This window comes from Symphalangus syndactylus, chromosome 1 (assembly GCF_028878055.3).
Source record: "Symphalangus syndactylus isolate Jambi chromosome 1, NHGRI_mSymSyn1-v2.1_pri, whole genome shotgun sequence".
Lineage (NCBI taxonomy): Eukaryota > Metazoa > Chordata > Mammalia > Primates > Hylobatidae > Symphalangus > Symphalangus syndactylus.
Window position 1 is genome coordinate 20090978 of NC_072423.2, and position 16684 is coordinate 20107661.

General features: G+C 31.8%; 1 protein-coding gene across 1 annotated transcript in view; it reads left to right on the forward strand.

Moving 5' to 3' along the window:
* CDH19 (cadherin 19) overlaps positions 1-16684 on the forward strand; it is a 114498-nt gene that overhangs the window by 37344 nt on the left and 60470 nt on the right. The window contains exons 2-3 of the mRNA XM_055296945.2: positions 5803-6108; positions 9399-9693. Coding sequence (XP_055152920.1) covers positions 5914-6108; positions 9399-9693 — 490 coding nt within the window. The 5' untranslated portion in view covers positions 5803-5913. The remainder of the gene's footprint in view (positions 1-5802; positions 6109-9398; positions 9694-16684) is intronic.

Here is a 16684-nt window from a genome sequence, read left to right on the forward strand (position 1 = left end):
AACCAAAGACTGTGACCTCCGTAGATAAACATGAGATTCAGTTAATGGTCTTTAGATAGGAAGATTATCCTGGATTATCCAAGTGCACTTTAAAGGAAATTATAAGTGTCGTTATAAAAGGGAGAAGAGGTAAATTTAACACAACAAAGAGAAGCCAATGTGAAGATAGAGTAGAGAGAAATTTGGAGATGCTCTGCTGCTGGCCTAGAGGAGGGATATGAACCAAAGCATGCAAGGAATAGAATACACTTTGAGAAGCTGGAAAATGTAAGGAAATAGACTCTTCTCTAGAGACTCGGGTGGAAGCATGACCTTTCTGGCACCCTGGTTTCAGTCCAGTGAAATTCGTTTTAAACATCTCACCTATAGAACTGTAAGACAATAAATGTGTATCATTTTAAGACACTGAGTTGTGGGATCTGAAACAGAGATTATCTCAATTTTGCTACGGTCCAATTTGTCAGTTTTTAACAAGTGCACTTTTGATATTGTTGTAAGAAACCTTTGCCAAAGAAATTACAAGTATTTCATCTAAATTTGTATTCACTTTTTGTGACCTTGTGCACGGTAAAGTATGGATCAAAGTATCTTTTTCTCAAGTGACTACTCAGGTGTTTTAGCACAAAGACTGTTATTTCTCCATTGATTTCGCCTTTTGAACTTTTTCAGATATCAATTGATCACATAAATGTAGGTGTATTTGTGCACTTTGTGGTTTGTTCTACTAAATTATTTGTTAATCCAATACTTTACCATAATGATTACTGTAGCATTATGTCTTAAAGTCAGATGGCATAGTCTTCCAAATTTCCTCTTCTTTTAAAATGTTCTTTGAGTCATTCTAAGTCCCATGCTTTTGCATATATAATTATAGAATGAGCATGTAAGTTTTATAAAAATACCTGTTTGGAATTTTATTTTGTATTTTAAATTTAATTGTATTTTTTTAATTGTGTTTATACAACACTTTGGAGAGAATTGACATTTTTAACTATTTTGAGTTTTCTGATCCAGTATCATAATAAATATCTCCAATTATATTGATTTTTCTTGATTCCTCTTAGCAGTATTTTATAGTGTTTGAGGTATTGCACATTTTTGTTAGATTTATGTCCCAATCTTTGAATTATTTACATTATTATAAAATGTACTGTTGTATAAATTTTAAATTTTGATTATGCATTGCTAGCAAATAGAAATATAACTGATTTTAATATTGACCTTGTATCCTCCAACCCTGCTAAAATTACCTATAGATTTTACCAGTATTTTTATAGATTTCATAAGATTTTCTATATGTGTATTTATGCTTTCTGTAAATAAACATTTTTATTTTATCTTTTTAATCTAGATGCTTCTCATTTCTTATTTCATTGGATAGAATTTTCAGTATAATCTTGAATAGAAATGAATCAATTTGAATTATAGATTTGTGTGTTTCTTGTAATACAATAAGGTTTTATTTCATCTTTTATTTCGTTTATTTTGAGGCATTGTTATTAAGTGTATAAACATTTAGAAAAGTTGTGCCCTGTTAATGAATTGACATAATTCTTATAAAATGATATTGTTTTATATTATAAAATGACATTGTTTATCATTTATAATTATGAAATAATATTGTTTATCACTTATAATTATGCAATTTATAATTATGAAATGATATTGTTTATCACTGCTAATATTCTTTGTCCCAAAATCTACATTATATAATATTATGGCCATTGTAGCTTTCTTTTGACTGGAGTTAGCAAGATCTATGTTTTTCATTCTTTAAATTCTTACCTACTGTACCTTTATATTTTAAATCATTTTGAAGACATATAGTAGAGTCTTTTTAAAAATCTAATAATCCTCATCTCGTACTTTGATTTTTTATCCCATTAATATTTAGAGTGATTATTATTATGGTTGTTATTAAACATACCACTTTGCTACTTGTATGTTTTTTTCACCTGTCCTTTGCTCACTTTTTTCTTTTATTTCCTCTTTGGATTGAGTATTCTTTAGGCTTCAGTTTTAACTATTTTGTAGCCTGTAGTAAACTCTGTTACTTTATTTTAGTAGTTGCTTTAGGTTTATTGTATGCACATGTACCCTTATTATAATCTATTTTAAGTTATATCATACCACTTTATATATGGTTGATGGAGTTTAAAATAGCATATTCCTAATCTTTATGCTGTTAATTTCATACATTTTACTTCTGTAAATGATGTATGCCCCATAATACTTTGTTACTATTTTTGCTTTAACAGCCAATTATCCTTTAATGATATTATAATTTAAAAAAGATCTTTCTATTTACTGATATACCTTCCATTTCTGGTGATTCTGTTTTTGCATAGATCCAGATTTCCTTCTAGTATTATTTTATTTCTTCTTGAAGGACTTCTTTAATCATGTATTGTATTGTAGTTCCCCTTGTGTGCTGATGCTGTACACCAGAAAGAGTCTTCATCCCACTTTCCTTTATTGAAGATTAGGAATACGGCTTTGGGGTAACAACGGTGATTTGTTCAGGCCTGGCTGTAGGCAACTATAAAGACTTGACCTGGCAGTACAGTACTCATTGCGAAAACATTCCCTTGTCACACCAGATTTGATGCACAACCAGTGCATTGCATACTCTGAAGGGAGTTGCAGTCAAGGACACAGTCGCTTCCATTAGGTCATGCTCTTCTCATATTTACATTACTAGCCCCAGTGTTAAAGTGTAAAGAGGGCTTTATCTGTGGCCTTGGGCAGAAGTCTTTCTCAAGCATTTCTGATGAGGTCTCCTTATTGACTAAAGTGGGTGAAACTTTGAAGACAGTTTCCCACTCTGACAATGTACTTAGTACTTTTTCACTCTTAACACTCCCCTTGCACTCCTCTGACCCCAGAGTCCATAAAAAATGACTTAGATTTTTGTAGCACTACCATCATAATGCAATGATCCACATGTCTGTGCTTATCCTCTGATTGGATTAGAGTGCTGTTCCATGGAGGAAATGAGGAAAGGAGATGCAACAATTTCTTTGGTTTTAGCCTCTTGCTTATACTATTGCAGTAAGTGTCTAAAGGCTTACCTCTTAAATTTTTCACTTGTTCTTTGAGTTAGCTGCTCCAATACCTGACAGCTCAGTTACTTCTCTTTCAATTCAGCTGATCTCTTTACAAAAATCATTGTGATTGGTTGAGAAATTCTCAGTTGGATTGATTTGTTTTCATTTTCAATACCTTAAAAATGTTTCTGCACTGTCATTTGGCATGCATTGTTTGAGATGAGACATCTGCTATCAACTTTGTCTTTGTTATTCTATATATAACATATCATTGATTATCTTTCAGATTTTCTCGTTATTAATGGTTTTGAGTAATTTAATCATGATGCGCCTTGGTATAATATTTTTTAACATCTGTGCTTAAGTTTTGTTAAACATTTTGGATGCATGAGTTTCTAAATTTCATTGGTTCTAGAAACTGCAATTATACATAAATGAGAATGTTTGAAATTGTCTCACAACTCAATGATAGTTTGTTCATTTTTAATTTTTTAACTTTTTTCTCATTATGTTTCTTCAGAAGATTTATATTTGTCTTCAATCGAACCATTTTTTTTCTCAGTATGAATAATATGCCATTAATCATATGCAGTGTATTTCATCATAGACATTGTAGTATTATTCTCTAAAAGTTTAATCTTTATTTTATTTTCAATTTTTCTACTTAACACGTTCAACATTTCTTCTGGTTTCTTTAACATATATTTTGTGTCCTAGTCTACTAAAGATGTCATGCAATAGGATTGGCTATGAATATTTTTGATGAATATTTTATATTACTTCTAATCAAGCCCATAAACATTTATAAAAAATATGGATGATAAAGAAACATACTGAATCATACAACAGTGATACAATTAGCAAAATTCAGATTATGTGAAACTCTATAGGACAAATAACCTTGACTCTTCAGCATATAAACGGAAAGAAAAATTAGAGGAAACCTGCAGACCAAATGAGAATTGAGAAATGTACCAAAAAACTGCATTGTGTGGACATATTTAAATCTTAATTCAAAGATAAAGATTTTAATTTGAACACTGTATGAATATTTTATTATATTAAAATTTTTCTTAATTTTAAGCTTTGACTTTGCTGTTTAAAAGTGTGTATACACACTTACATAACATGTATACTTGCGTGTGTGTGTGTGTGTGTGGCTTCAATGGCTAAAATGATATGAATTTGAAATTGGTTTTAATATTAAAAAGTGAGCATGTGTAGAAATGACACAATATTGACCATGTGTTGGTAATTACTGAAACAGGGTAATGATATCCAGGTATTCATTACACTATTTTATTTATCTTTATATGTATCAAAATACCATAATATAAAGTTCACAAAAATTATATTCACTGAAACATGGCCAGCTAACTTCATATCAGTGTTGGTGATAATTTGCCAAACTTATAAAAAAATATCTTTTTCATGAATAATATCGTACCAGTTCCAAGTATTTTTATTCATCAGCTACCAAAAATATATATTTTAGCAATTTCTAAAGAGCAGATTTATCTGAATTTCAAATATGTAGCATAAAGATAAATTTCATCTTTTTCACCTCAGTTGAATTTCTCTATGACCTTCATTAAGTAAACTTTTAACAAGGAATACATCTGCTTAAAGGAAGTACACCGGGACCACAGAATCCCTGTGTACTTTCTTAACTAGGTGTTTTTTAACAACTCCTCTTAACACGAGCCAAAGACCTAAAAAATCTCTAAGGAGTCGTTCAAAAATACATGCAGAAAATTCAAAACATAATCATGTAGAAAAAGTCCTAACATGAACTCTGGCTTTTCTGTTGATTATATGATATTAAACTCCATTGTGAATCTTACAGAATTATTTTTCTTCATAAAATAAATCAAATTTGGCTGGATGTAGATGTTGGAAATGCAAAAGTATTAAGTTACATATAAGGATTAGAATTACCCATCATGAAGAGAGAGCCTTGGGTCAATGGAAAGTTTTAAATGTAAAGCTCAATAGGCAGAGTCTTTTGTTTTAATATTTAAATACTAGAAGATACATTTCATATCATTCTTACATATTACAAATATTCACCCATTCTTACCCAGGAACTATAATTTTGTATTTATTGTCCTAAGAGGATTTTGTTTTTGTTAAGCTGATAAACACTTCTTCCCCATATCTTTGAAATTAAAAAAGAGTAAATATCTTGTGCAAGCTTTCTATTCAGTGTTTTATCGTATCAGTATAACTGATTATTGAATTCACCAGTTTTAAGCTGAATTGCCATTTTGTCTATTTAATTACTACATAAAATACCATAATTTGGGAAATTGGATGAGGAAGCTTATCCCTACCAAATATAAAAAGGAAAAATATGACTTTTTTCCTCCTGGATTGATTGTTGCTTTAATGAGATAGTTTGAGTTTTACTGAGAAAGAATGGAGAAAGTAAGCAAGTCAAATAAGTCAAATTAAAAGGAAGTCTATCTCAATGTCAGCTGTCAATCAAGGAGACTCCCAGAGCAATCTTTCAACTTTCAGGCAGATTTATGACTGCAGTTTAAAACTAGCAGTGCCTGAGTAGAAATTTATAATTATTCTAATCAAATTATTGCTGAGCTACAAATCATAATTAGCCAGCTTAATTGGAAGATAAATCAAATGTTTATTTTTATTCCATTTTTGTCAGATGCAGAAGTTGTAAACTGTCTTTAGTAATTATGTGAGAAAATGTTATTTTAAAATGTCAAATTTTGTTTTGTTTCTGACGCTTTAGGTATATAGAAGGTACACAGAATCAAAAAAGATTATAAAAGAAGGCAAGAGTTTTGTTAGTGACGTCCTGTTTCCTCTGAAGAGTAATAGTTGGAATCAAAGAGTCAACGCAATGAACTGTTACTTACTGCTGCGTTTTATGTTGGGAATTCCTCTCCTATGGCCTTGTCTTGGAGCAACAGAAAACTCTCAAAGAAAGAAAGTCCAGCAGCCAGTGCGATCTCATTTGAGAGTGAAGCGTGGCTGGGTGTGGAACCAGTTTTTTGTACCAGAGGAAATGAATAAGACTAGTCATCACATCGGCCGGGTATTTATTTAAAATGTTACAGTAAATAGCACAACAATGTAAATAAGTATGTTGGAGAAGTTGGGAGATTTGATGAGTTCCACATTTTGACAGTGAAGCCATTGAAAAGCATCAAATATCAGCATCAATAATTGTTTCAGATTTGCAAGCACCTAAAACATCCACTAAAATCTTGAAGAGGGATAGCTCTGGTTTTTAAATTTCACTTTAGTATCCCGTATGAAAATGCAGCCTTCATTTTCAACATCTGGAAACTTGATTGTGTTGTTTTTGGTAATGAATCTAAGCAGTCACAGTGAGACAAATATCATTTACCAACAGTATTTAGCCCCAATTTTCTGTTATGCTAAGTAGCTGTTGATTTACCTTGTTCATTTTTAATGAAGCAGGTTAATACCATATTCTTTTACAGTTAAGTAGCTTCAGGGGCCTACACACTTAAATTGATTAGTAAAGTTAAAGTAAAAGGAATAATTATATTCACTTTCTTAAAAGAATATATTTTAAAAACAATTCCTTAATGAGACAATGCATCTCCTATTTATGTTTTCGGCTTGTATTTTATTATTTGGTTTTCTTTAAACAAAGGTGATTACAGTATCATGTCCTTTTCCATAAGGCTTTTTCTCTAGATAAATGAACTGAAATAAGTTTAACCGCTAATTAACTGGCACTAAAATTTAATTGAGCCCAAAGGGTGAAGCACTCAAAATTTATTAACTCTCATTTTCTAGCCGTTTCAGGAGAGCTGCAGTATTAGCATGGTATCTGGATTCCATAGAACTTCATCTATGTTATCAGCCAAATGTGTATGAGCATATTCAACCAAAGCCTTAGATTAGGATTTTAGGCAAGTATTTCCAAACGTGCAGGGAGGAGGGTGTATTGTGTACACACACACGCATACACACAAACACATTACAAGAAATATTTCTCATCTCCTTTTATTTTCGACTCAGACTACAGGTAAATAGTATGCACAGTTGGCACTAACAAGGTCCACAGTTAGGTGCCGACTCGGTAACTGAGTCTCTAGCTACCTTTACAGTGGACTGCACAGAACACCATATACTCTCCCATCACTGAATGGAGTGACAGGCTAAAATCAGCTATTGGCTTTTAGTAAATAAGGTGTTGTAGGGAAGTGCATCAGTGTAATTGGAACACCAGCTACCTCTGGGGCTGTCACATTTTCTAGTTTGTTTGCTTCTACTCCCCACATAAATCTCTGGTTACCTCCTTTCTCACAGCAATTGGTTTTGCCTATTTTTTCATTTTATAGACATATTTATGAAACTACTCTGAAAAATGTTTTTCTGCTACACAAACTCATCAGGCTTAAAAAACAAGCGAATCACTGATTTCAAAAAGAACAATAATGAATGTTTAGGTGCTTGTCAAAAGACTTAGTAAATATACAATTTAGCTGATGTGTTCAAGATAACTCTTTGATCTGTTTGTTTGAAAAATGATTAAGATTGGGAAGTACAATTAAGTGAAAATTTGAAGTGATATTTGTTTAGCAAATTGATAGTAGCAGCCTAATTAGGAAAAGTTTTTTGAATAAAAGTATAGAAAATTGTACAATACTACAGGCCATTTAATTGAAATGTGTTTAACATATGCATTTTGTGACATTGAAAGGCTGGTGTTCAAGTAAGCTTTTTTGTTTTTGTCTGTCTTCCCTTAAATCTGGGTCTTAAAAATGTCAAGCTCACTTGTTTTTGAAAATTACACTGCACATATATTTGCAATATATTTATTTATTACTAAACTTAATTTATCTTCATTATAATATCAAATAAATTATCAAATCATATTGAAATGAATTAATTTAAAAATATGAACCATACATTGCTCACTTTATATATTGATTTGATTGTATAATTGTGTTCCTCAATTTCTTACATCATAGCATAAAGAATTTCTTTTATAAATAATTAAGAACTATCAAAAGAAATATCAGCAGAAAGACAATCTGGATGCTATTTTTCTCAATTTGTTTCAGTACATAGCATTGATATTTGGCACATTATTAAAATGCAAAATTAGTTACTAGTACCTTTAGATTTTCTCCACAACTGCATGGAAAGTGTATTAATTTATGCAGAATAAGATTATAACTTGAGCCATCAGAAAAATCACGAATTTGTTTACAACTGATTTCATGGTTAGCTTTGTAAATTTTCGGAGGAACTGTAACTTTCTATAAGAGCATTTTCATACATGGTGAATCAAGAAAATGTGGATTCACAATGATTAGGGAACCATGACATACTTCTCTTATGTACAAATAATTTAGATATGAAAAGCTATGCGATCATTTTAACTATATCAGAATTAGACTTGTTTTTTTTACAGATAAATTAAAAATTCTAAATAATACCTCAACAGTATGAATGATGAACTAATTTACTTTGCTTCTTGAAAATATGAAAATGAGTGCACAGGCTGAAAGTGTGTATTTGAGAATTAGGTAGAATATATTTAGAAGAAAGTTTTATACTTTCTGGCTAAAACCCAAGGGCTAAAGAACATGTAACTGAGTTGTTGACATGGAGAATCTGAAATTTGACAGCCTCATAGAAGATTTGATAGCCTCGTGTTGTAAATTCTATATCCACACAAAGACCATATGACTCTGAAGAAAGTTTGTAAAACAAAATCTCACTTTTCTTCTCTATAGAAAAATTGATCATATCAGTAATATGTATTTCATAATATTGATATGAGAATTACTTGAGAACACTAATATAAAGCAATGTATAGATTTTATGACATGTAATAAATACCTAATTAACAGTCAAGATTATTATTATCTTTATGAACCCTAATTTTCATCCTAATAGTTTCTTGTTTCCATGTATTTCCAGGCAAGAAATAGAACAACAGCGTTTAAATGTCACTAAATTGTCTTTCTATCTCAAGGACCCAATCCAGTATAAATATTTGAGAGTAGAGTTTTAGTGACTGAGAATTTAATTATAAATCAAAACTGAACCAACTATGTTGTGAATAACTTACCAAAGAAGCATTATTATCCAGTTATTTTTGTTTCTGTTTAGAATAATGAAATTTGTATAGCTCTTTACACTAAATATTCACTCTTCCTTCTCCCTGGTGATAGATTTTAATCTTGATATTAATATTTTGCCCCATTTAATGTAATATGGAAATAATATAAAATCATTAACTTGGAGAATAATTAACATACATAAAAAGAAAATCTGTATTTTGATTTGTCCATTTCAGATGTTTGGAAACTAAATGATCCCTCTTTCCATTTGCAGCTAAGATCTGATTTAGACAATGGAAACAATTCTTTCCAGTACAAGCTTTTGGGAGCTGGAGCTGGAAGTACTTTTATCATTGATGAAAGAACAGGTGACATATATGCCATACAGAAGCTTGATAGAGAGGAGCGATCCCTCTACACCTTAAGAGCCCAGGTAATAGACATCACTACTGGAAGGGCTGTGGAACCTGAGTCTGAGTTTGTCATCAAAGTTTCGGATATCAATGACAATGAACCAAAATTCCTAGATGAACCTTATGAGGCCATTGTACCAGAGATGTCTCCAGAAGGTATTGCATATTAATTTACATCAAAGATATATTAACAATGAAAGCAGGTTTAAAATTTCAAGGATACGTTTTGGAAGTAGATGATTTAAGGTTCTATACTAGAACTTCCTTCTACAATTATGTTTAAGTTATATATTTGAAAAATTAGACTATGCATCAAAATTTTGAAAAAATGATACTACACATTAATGTTATTAAAATATCTCAGGCTTCACATGAATAAAAGAAGTTTAGACATGTTTATTTGAGCAATTCATAAGTTTTTGTACCTTGTTCATTTACTAGGTTCTTAAGTACAAGAATTTCTTTTTCAAAACAAAACGTATTTTTGTATCTCATAAAAGCAAACAAGATAATCCGGCAAGATATGCATAAAAAATAGGAAAAGTGAATTTATTAGACTCTACTGTATACATCAAAATCATGAAAAAAAAACCACTAAGACAAAACCAAGTGGTTGAACACCTGTGTGTGGCTGTATTTATTTGAAGATACTTTTCAAAACCCAGTGTCGTTGTTGTTAATATTTTAAATATAATGCATTTCGGAGAGAATGGTTTCCATAAGATATAAGAATTGACTGTCTTGGAAATTAGAAATGTCTTTCCAGTAAAGGGGAAATTGTGATTATGCAAAACTTCTCTCAGTTATTCACTCAAAAAATTTTTGTAGCACAATATACTGGAAAGTTTAATTCAAAAATTTACTTAACAGTCACAAATAAATGTGATTTGATAATGGCCATTTTAAATTATGGTAACATGCTTCTAACTACTTTACCTCATTACTTGATTCATTAGCCAATGATTCAAAAAATATATATTTCATCATATAATTTCCTGATTCTTGATTTTTAACATTCCAGGTAGGAATTTAAAGATGTATTTCTACATTGTTTGGAACATAGGTCTTTAAATACAGCAGAAACAAATTTGCCTGTGTAATATATATCAAGACAAATTATTATTAGATGTAAATAGCACTTTAAATTATTCTATCTTGGTAGGTAGGCAAAGAAACAGTTCACCTTCCTCATCCCTCCCTCTCCTCCTCCCCCTTCTCCACCTTCTACTCCTTTCCCTTACTGCCCTCCCCTCTGTCTCCTTATTCCCTCTCTTCCTCCTTCCTCCCTCTGCTTCTTGCTTTTCTTCTTCTCCTTCTCCTTCTCCTTCTCCTTCTCCTTCTTCTTCTTCTTTCTCTTTCTTCTTCTTCCATACATTACGATGTAACATGCTAGGAATCTTCCTTTGAAACTATAGATAAAATTGTAAAGGAGATAAAGGAGTTACCTGCTAATATGAAACACATTTTAGTTATATACAAATAAACAGTTATTTTAATTAAAGGAGGTAATATATGATCATGTATACTATAAAAGTGTTATTTATGGGTGAGGTATGATGGTTATTAATTGTCTGGAGGAAACGGGACATTTTAGGAGGTGATATTTGAGGTAAATTATACAAAGAGGCCATCCATGCCACATTCTAGGAAAAAAGAATCCATAGCAGAGTGCTCAGGACTGCATATATCAATATGGAAGTCATCGACATATAGCACGTATGTCAGGCATGGCAATGAATGATATCCCTTTGGCAGAGAATGTAGCTGGAGAAGATAAAAGCATTCAGGCTGACTTGACTGTTAAGCAAAAAGCAGTCGGCTGGCAAATTAGAATGAGCGGGATTGGCAAGTGTTGTAGGAAGAAGGGAAAAATATGAGAAAAGATGTTCCAAAAGAAGAAATCCCTCAACCGTGTGGAATGCTGCTGTGAGGCTAAGATTAAGACAGAGTGGTGACTTTTGATTTGGTAAGTTGAAGACCCCTGGTTTTTTGATAAGTGCAGCAGTTTAATTTGTGCTATTACAGTATGCTGAAGACTATTGTATGGCATAAAAGGAAGAATAAGAGGAAGTAATAATGATTTAAGCCAAATCTAAAAGGTGTTACGCCACAGGGAGAAAATGAAATGTGAGATGCTAGGTAGAAAAAGATGAAGGTCAAGAGGATTTTTTGCTTGTTTATGACTATTCAATTGTTTTTTAAGAAAGGAAATTGAATAGCATTATTATGTACTATGGGGAATGATTCCAGAGAATACTATTTTTTGAAGCAAAATAAAAGGGATATAACTTCTAAAAAACTATTCTTGAAAAAAAAAAGGTCATGGAATCCATTGTACTTATAGAAGGGACATATTATAGATTAACATATTTGTTCATAACCAATCAGTTAATAAACATTTCTATTTTATTGGTGAAGCATAATATGAGGGCAGTAATTGAGAGAGAATGGGTAAAATTTTAGAGAAGAGGAGGTATAAAACTGCCATTTTACAGAGTTGGGTAGTGAACCCATGAGAGAATTATTGGTATCATGGTATCAGTGCAGCCCCACTGTAGATGTTCAGAGAGATTGAGAAAGATAGTTTGGTCTGTGCAATGTCTAGCAAGCACAAATCTCTTTCTGCACTGCAATTTGAGATAGAGGTACAAATTATCTTTTCAATTTGTGTAATCAATACATACTGTGTGAGTGCCAGTTAGGGTCCAGGCTTTGTATGAAATCATGCAAGAACCAATGAGCACTTTGTATAACCTTTTCAAGAGAGGGAGAGGCCAGCTGAGTGATGGTCAGTTGCTATTAGAAGTGTTATATAATATGGAAATAGGGGAATATTTCTATTGCTTTGCCAAACTTCTAGCAACGGTTTCCTTCTGAAGCATTCCTGCGTTTGTGTTGACTGTGAAGTAAATAAATCAATTAATAAAATTATATGTGATTTCTCTTTTTTCCTCAATCTCAATATTAAATTAATGAATACTCAGATTTTATTACCTAAATGTAACTTCAATTCTTCATTATCTTTCTATATCCACAGCCATTTAAGTTTTTGAATATTGACCTTACTTACAAATTTCCTAGCCAGCTACTTTACTCTTCAAAAACAACTATTGCAAACATTTTACTGTTTCTTTTTCTTACACATATTTCTGTTGTATTGAAGTGAACTGCCTATTATTATATTTGAATCTGCACTTGAACTCAGAATTTGGTTTGAATTACTGAAGGGAATCCATATTTCATTATGTCAAGATATAAAATCAAGAAAATTATTAACTTGTTGCTTATTAAACACACATTTCTTTACAAGTAATTATGGGCTTTTACTGACTGCATTTATGTTTGAAATGAAATTAATTTCAAACTAGAACTTTCAAGTAGAGTTGAGATAAAACATTATGCTTTCCCACTTGTCACTTTGGATTTGCAAAGTTACTATTTTTCTGCCATCCAAAAATATAAGATTTATTAGACCACAAGTCATAGAGTGGCTGAGGTTTGGAAGGATTGAATAAATAAATGAGCAAGTACATGAGTGAACAAAAAAATGCTAAATAAGTGATTAGAATAGTTTAGGATATAAATAGAAGATATCAGGAGATGTGAAATTCATGGAAATCATTCTGAAATTATATCTGAATAGCCAGCCTATCATATATGTAATCTTCCATTTCAATAATATTTGCTAGTTTTACCTAAAACCTTATAATGTCAAAAAAAAAAAAGAAGGGGCATTTAAAATACATGTAGTATACTACTTAATAAGCAATTAAACCAAAGCAGAGTCGGGTAACTTATCTTCTGCAAATCAGCACAAAATCCTGCTAAAAGTGAAACATGCTTTAGCCAGTCACATTACGTGGAAAACAACCATAATAAATAGATATTGATATTGTACACATTATGAATGAACATTAGTGTTAATACATTTTGTTTATATGTCTGTGTATGTGCAAATGCAAAAGGAAAATTTAAAACCTGACTTCCTTAAAATTTATTTTCACATATTTCTGCCTAATAAAAGCAAGGAGAATATATTGTCTAGTAAAAAGACTATCCACTCTCTTTGGAGCTTTTCCAAATAAATATCCTCCACCAAATTTTTCATATCTGTAGTCACTGAGGGTATCATTTTTAATATTAGTAAGTGTCCAACATTCCTTACACTTGCAATGACCATTTCTTTTTATTTTCAAAACAGTATGCTTTTGAAAATGAATGGGGATAACTAATGAGTAAGACTCTGTTTAACTTACTATTTAAAGAAGCTTATTACAGCATTTCAGATTTTAAATTCAAATATAATACATTATAATGATCTCTGTAATTATTATACAATATTTTAAGTTGCATTTTTTGGAAAAGCACATAGAAAATTTAATATTCTTCATCAACAATATGGCAAAATATGTCATAAAGGAGAGCTTTTATAGAAATATTAAATTCACCTTAATCTTTGTATGGAAAATCTATACAAATTTAATTTCAGTTAATACTCAGGAAAATTAAAAATCACGAATTTTCAAAATTTATCACATTTGAAAATTAGAGTCTATAAATCTCTTGCCTTTGGGCACATGAGTTGAACATGACTGAGACTGGGATGAATTTCTCTTCTTATTCTTCTGAATATATTATTGTTTGATTTATTAAACACAGTCTAATTTGTTTTACTTAAATTCCATTATCTCAGATTATAAAAAGTAGAGGTGTCAAAAATATAGCACAAAAATAATAAAAATGACCTAGTTTTTAGGTGACTATGGACAGAAAAATAAAAAATTTGAAGAATACTTTGCCCAGTTAAGATGACAAGTGGGCAAATATTATCTGTTTCCTGAGTTTCACTTCGAGACTTTAGATTGTAGAGTAATTGCAGCTCAAGTATAAATGCAGCAAGAATGGGTCAGTCAGTACTGGTAGAAAAATAATTATCCTCGTACTAATAAAATAAGTTCCCAATGTGAAGGAGTGAGCAGATATACCTATACAACTGTTATGTCATGTATTTGATCATTTGATCACCTCATTCATCTTATACCTGTTTTATTGTTGCAGAAATTACATATGCAGAGTGTGGATCACTATAATATTATTTGATCTCTATAACATTGAAGTTGACAATTATACAACCCAACATCTCAATAAATTTGTTTCAGATTAATCAAAGTATACTTGTACTAAAACTGGAGGTAAAAATAGCTTTTCCATTAAATTTATATCTACATTGTAAGAAAAGAACAGTTAATCTTCTTCCTATTGAATTCAAAACCAATAAAATATAACATACTAAACTAAATGTCATTTTGAAATATACAGCTGGAATCTTGGCATTCAAACACTATAGTACACTGTGGCACCTGTACTTTAGTATTTCATAATAAATGTAAGCTTTAATTATAAAATGCCCTTGCCACAGGTTGCTAATTTCTCTGTTGCCTACATAATATCTAAATTAGTCTGCATAGGAAAATGTTTCACTTTTTATGATTTTTTGTTTGTATGCTTCCCATAATCACCAGTGGATAAAGCATTCTATGTGACACAGGAAAGAACATCATTTAATAAAGTTTTGTAAGCCATGTTAAACATCTGCATGAGAATAGTTTCATCCTCTGCATAACTCCTGGTTAATAATAAAATTTACACAACTCAACAGAGACAGAGTTACACTACCTTTACCTCAGGTTTTACTCAGTGATGGCAGAATACATCTGATGTTTGGATAAATTATTATTGATGGCCGGGCGCGGTGGCTCACGCTTATAATCCCAGCACTTTGGGAGGCCGAGGCAGGCGGATCACGAGGTCAGGAGATCGAGACCATGGTGAAACCCCGTCTCTACTAAAACAACACAAAAAATTAGTTGGGCGTGGTGGCGGGCGCCTGTAGTCCCAGCTACTCGGAGAGGCTGAGGCAGGAGAATGGCGTGACCCTGGGAGGCAGAGCTTGCAGTGAGCCGAGATTGCGCCACTGCACTCCAGCCTGGGTGACAGAGCAAGACTCCGTCTCAAAAAAAAAAAAAAAAAAATTATTATTGATGCTTTCATTAATGCTCTCAATCTTTAAAATTTCTATGTAGTTTTACACAGGTTAGCACCTTTAAGCATTACAAGAATGCTTCATTTCACACACACAATAAATATATTATCTTCTGTTAAGATACTATTATCACACTAAAATTTTCTGTCATAAAAATGAAAAATATATCAGTAAATGCAATTTCCAGAGATGACCAAACATTTTCCTTTCAAGCACGTGGTACAAGTGTACATCCTGTGTCACCTATGTCAGGGGTCCCCAACAACCAGGCCATGGACTGGTACTTGTCTGTAGCCTCTTAGGAACCAGGCTGCACAGCAGGAGGTGAGCAGCAGGCAAAAGAGCTAAGCCTCATTTGTATTTACAGCCGCTCCTCATGGTTTGCATTACCACCTGAGCTCTGCCTCCTGTCAGATCAGTGGCAGGATTAGATTTTCATAGGAGTTCGAACCCTATCGTGAACTGCACATGTGAGGAATCTAGGTTGCATGTTCCTTATGAAAATATAATGCTTAATAATCTGTCACTGTCTCCCATCACCGCCAGGTGGGACTATCTAGTTGCAGGAAACCAAGCTCAGAGCTCCCACTATTCCTCATTATGGTGAGTTGTGTAGTTATTTTATTATATATTACAATATAGTAATAGCAGAAATAAAGTGCACAATAACTGTAATGCACTTTAATCATCCCCAGACCATCCCCATGCCCACTCCCCGCTCTGACCATGGAAAAATTGTCTTCCACGAAACTGGTCTCTGGTGCCAAAGAAGTTAAGGACCACTGACCTATGTTACAATAAGTTTCTGCAAAGAATGTGATTGATAAAATAAGCAAAGTCAAATATTGTGTTGAACTTATTTTTATAAAGACCTTTTGCTATGAAAAGTTGCCAAGATTTGGAAACTAGCTAGAAAGACATAATTAATATTTTAAATTTGCAATTATGAAAAGTCTCTCCAGAGTAATACAAACAATGTCAACTGTCTACACAATAATGGAACTCAAGATTATGACATTAATAATTATATTTGTATGTTTATTATCAGAATAAGTGAACTGATAAGATACTTTAATTAAAATATGACTCTTAAGAGAATATTTT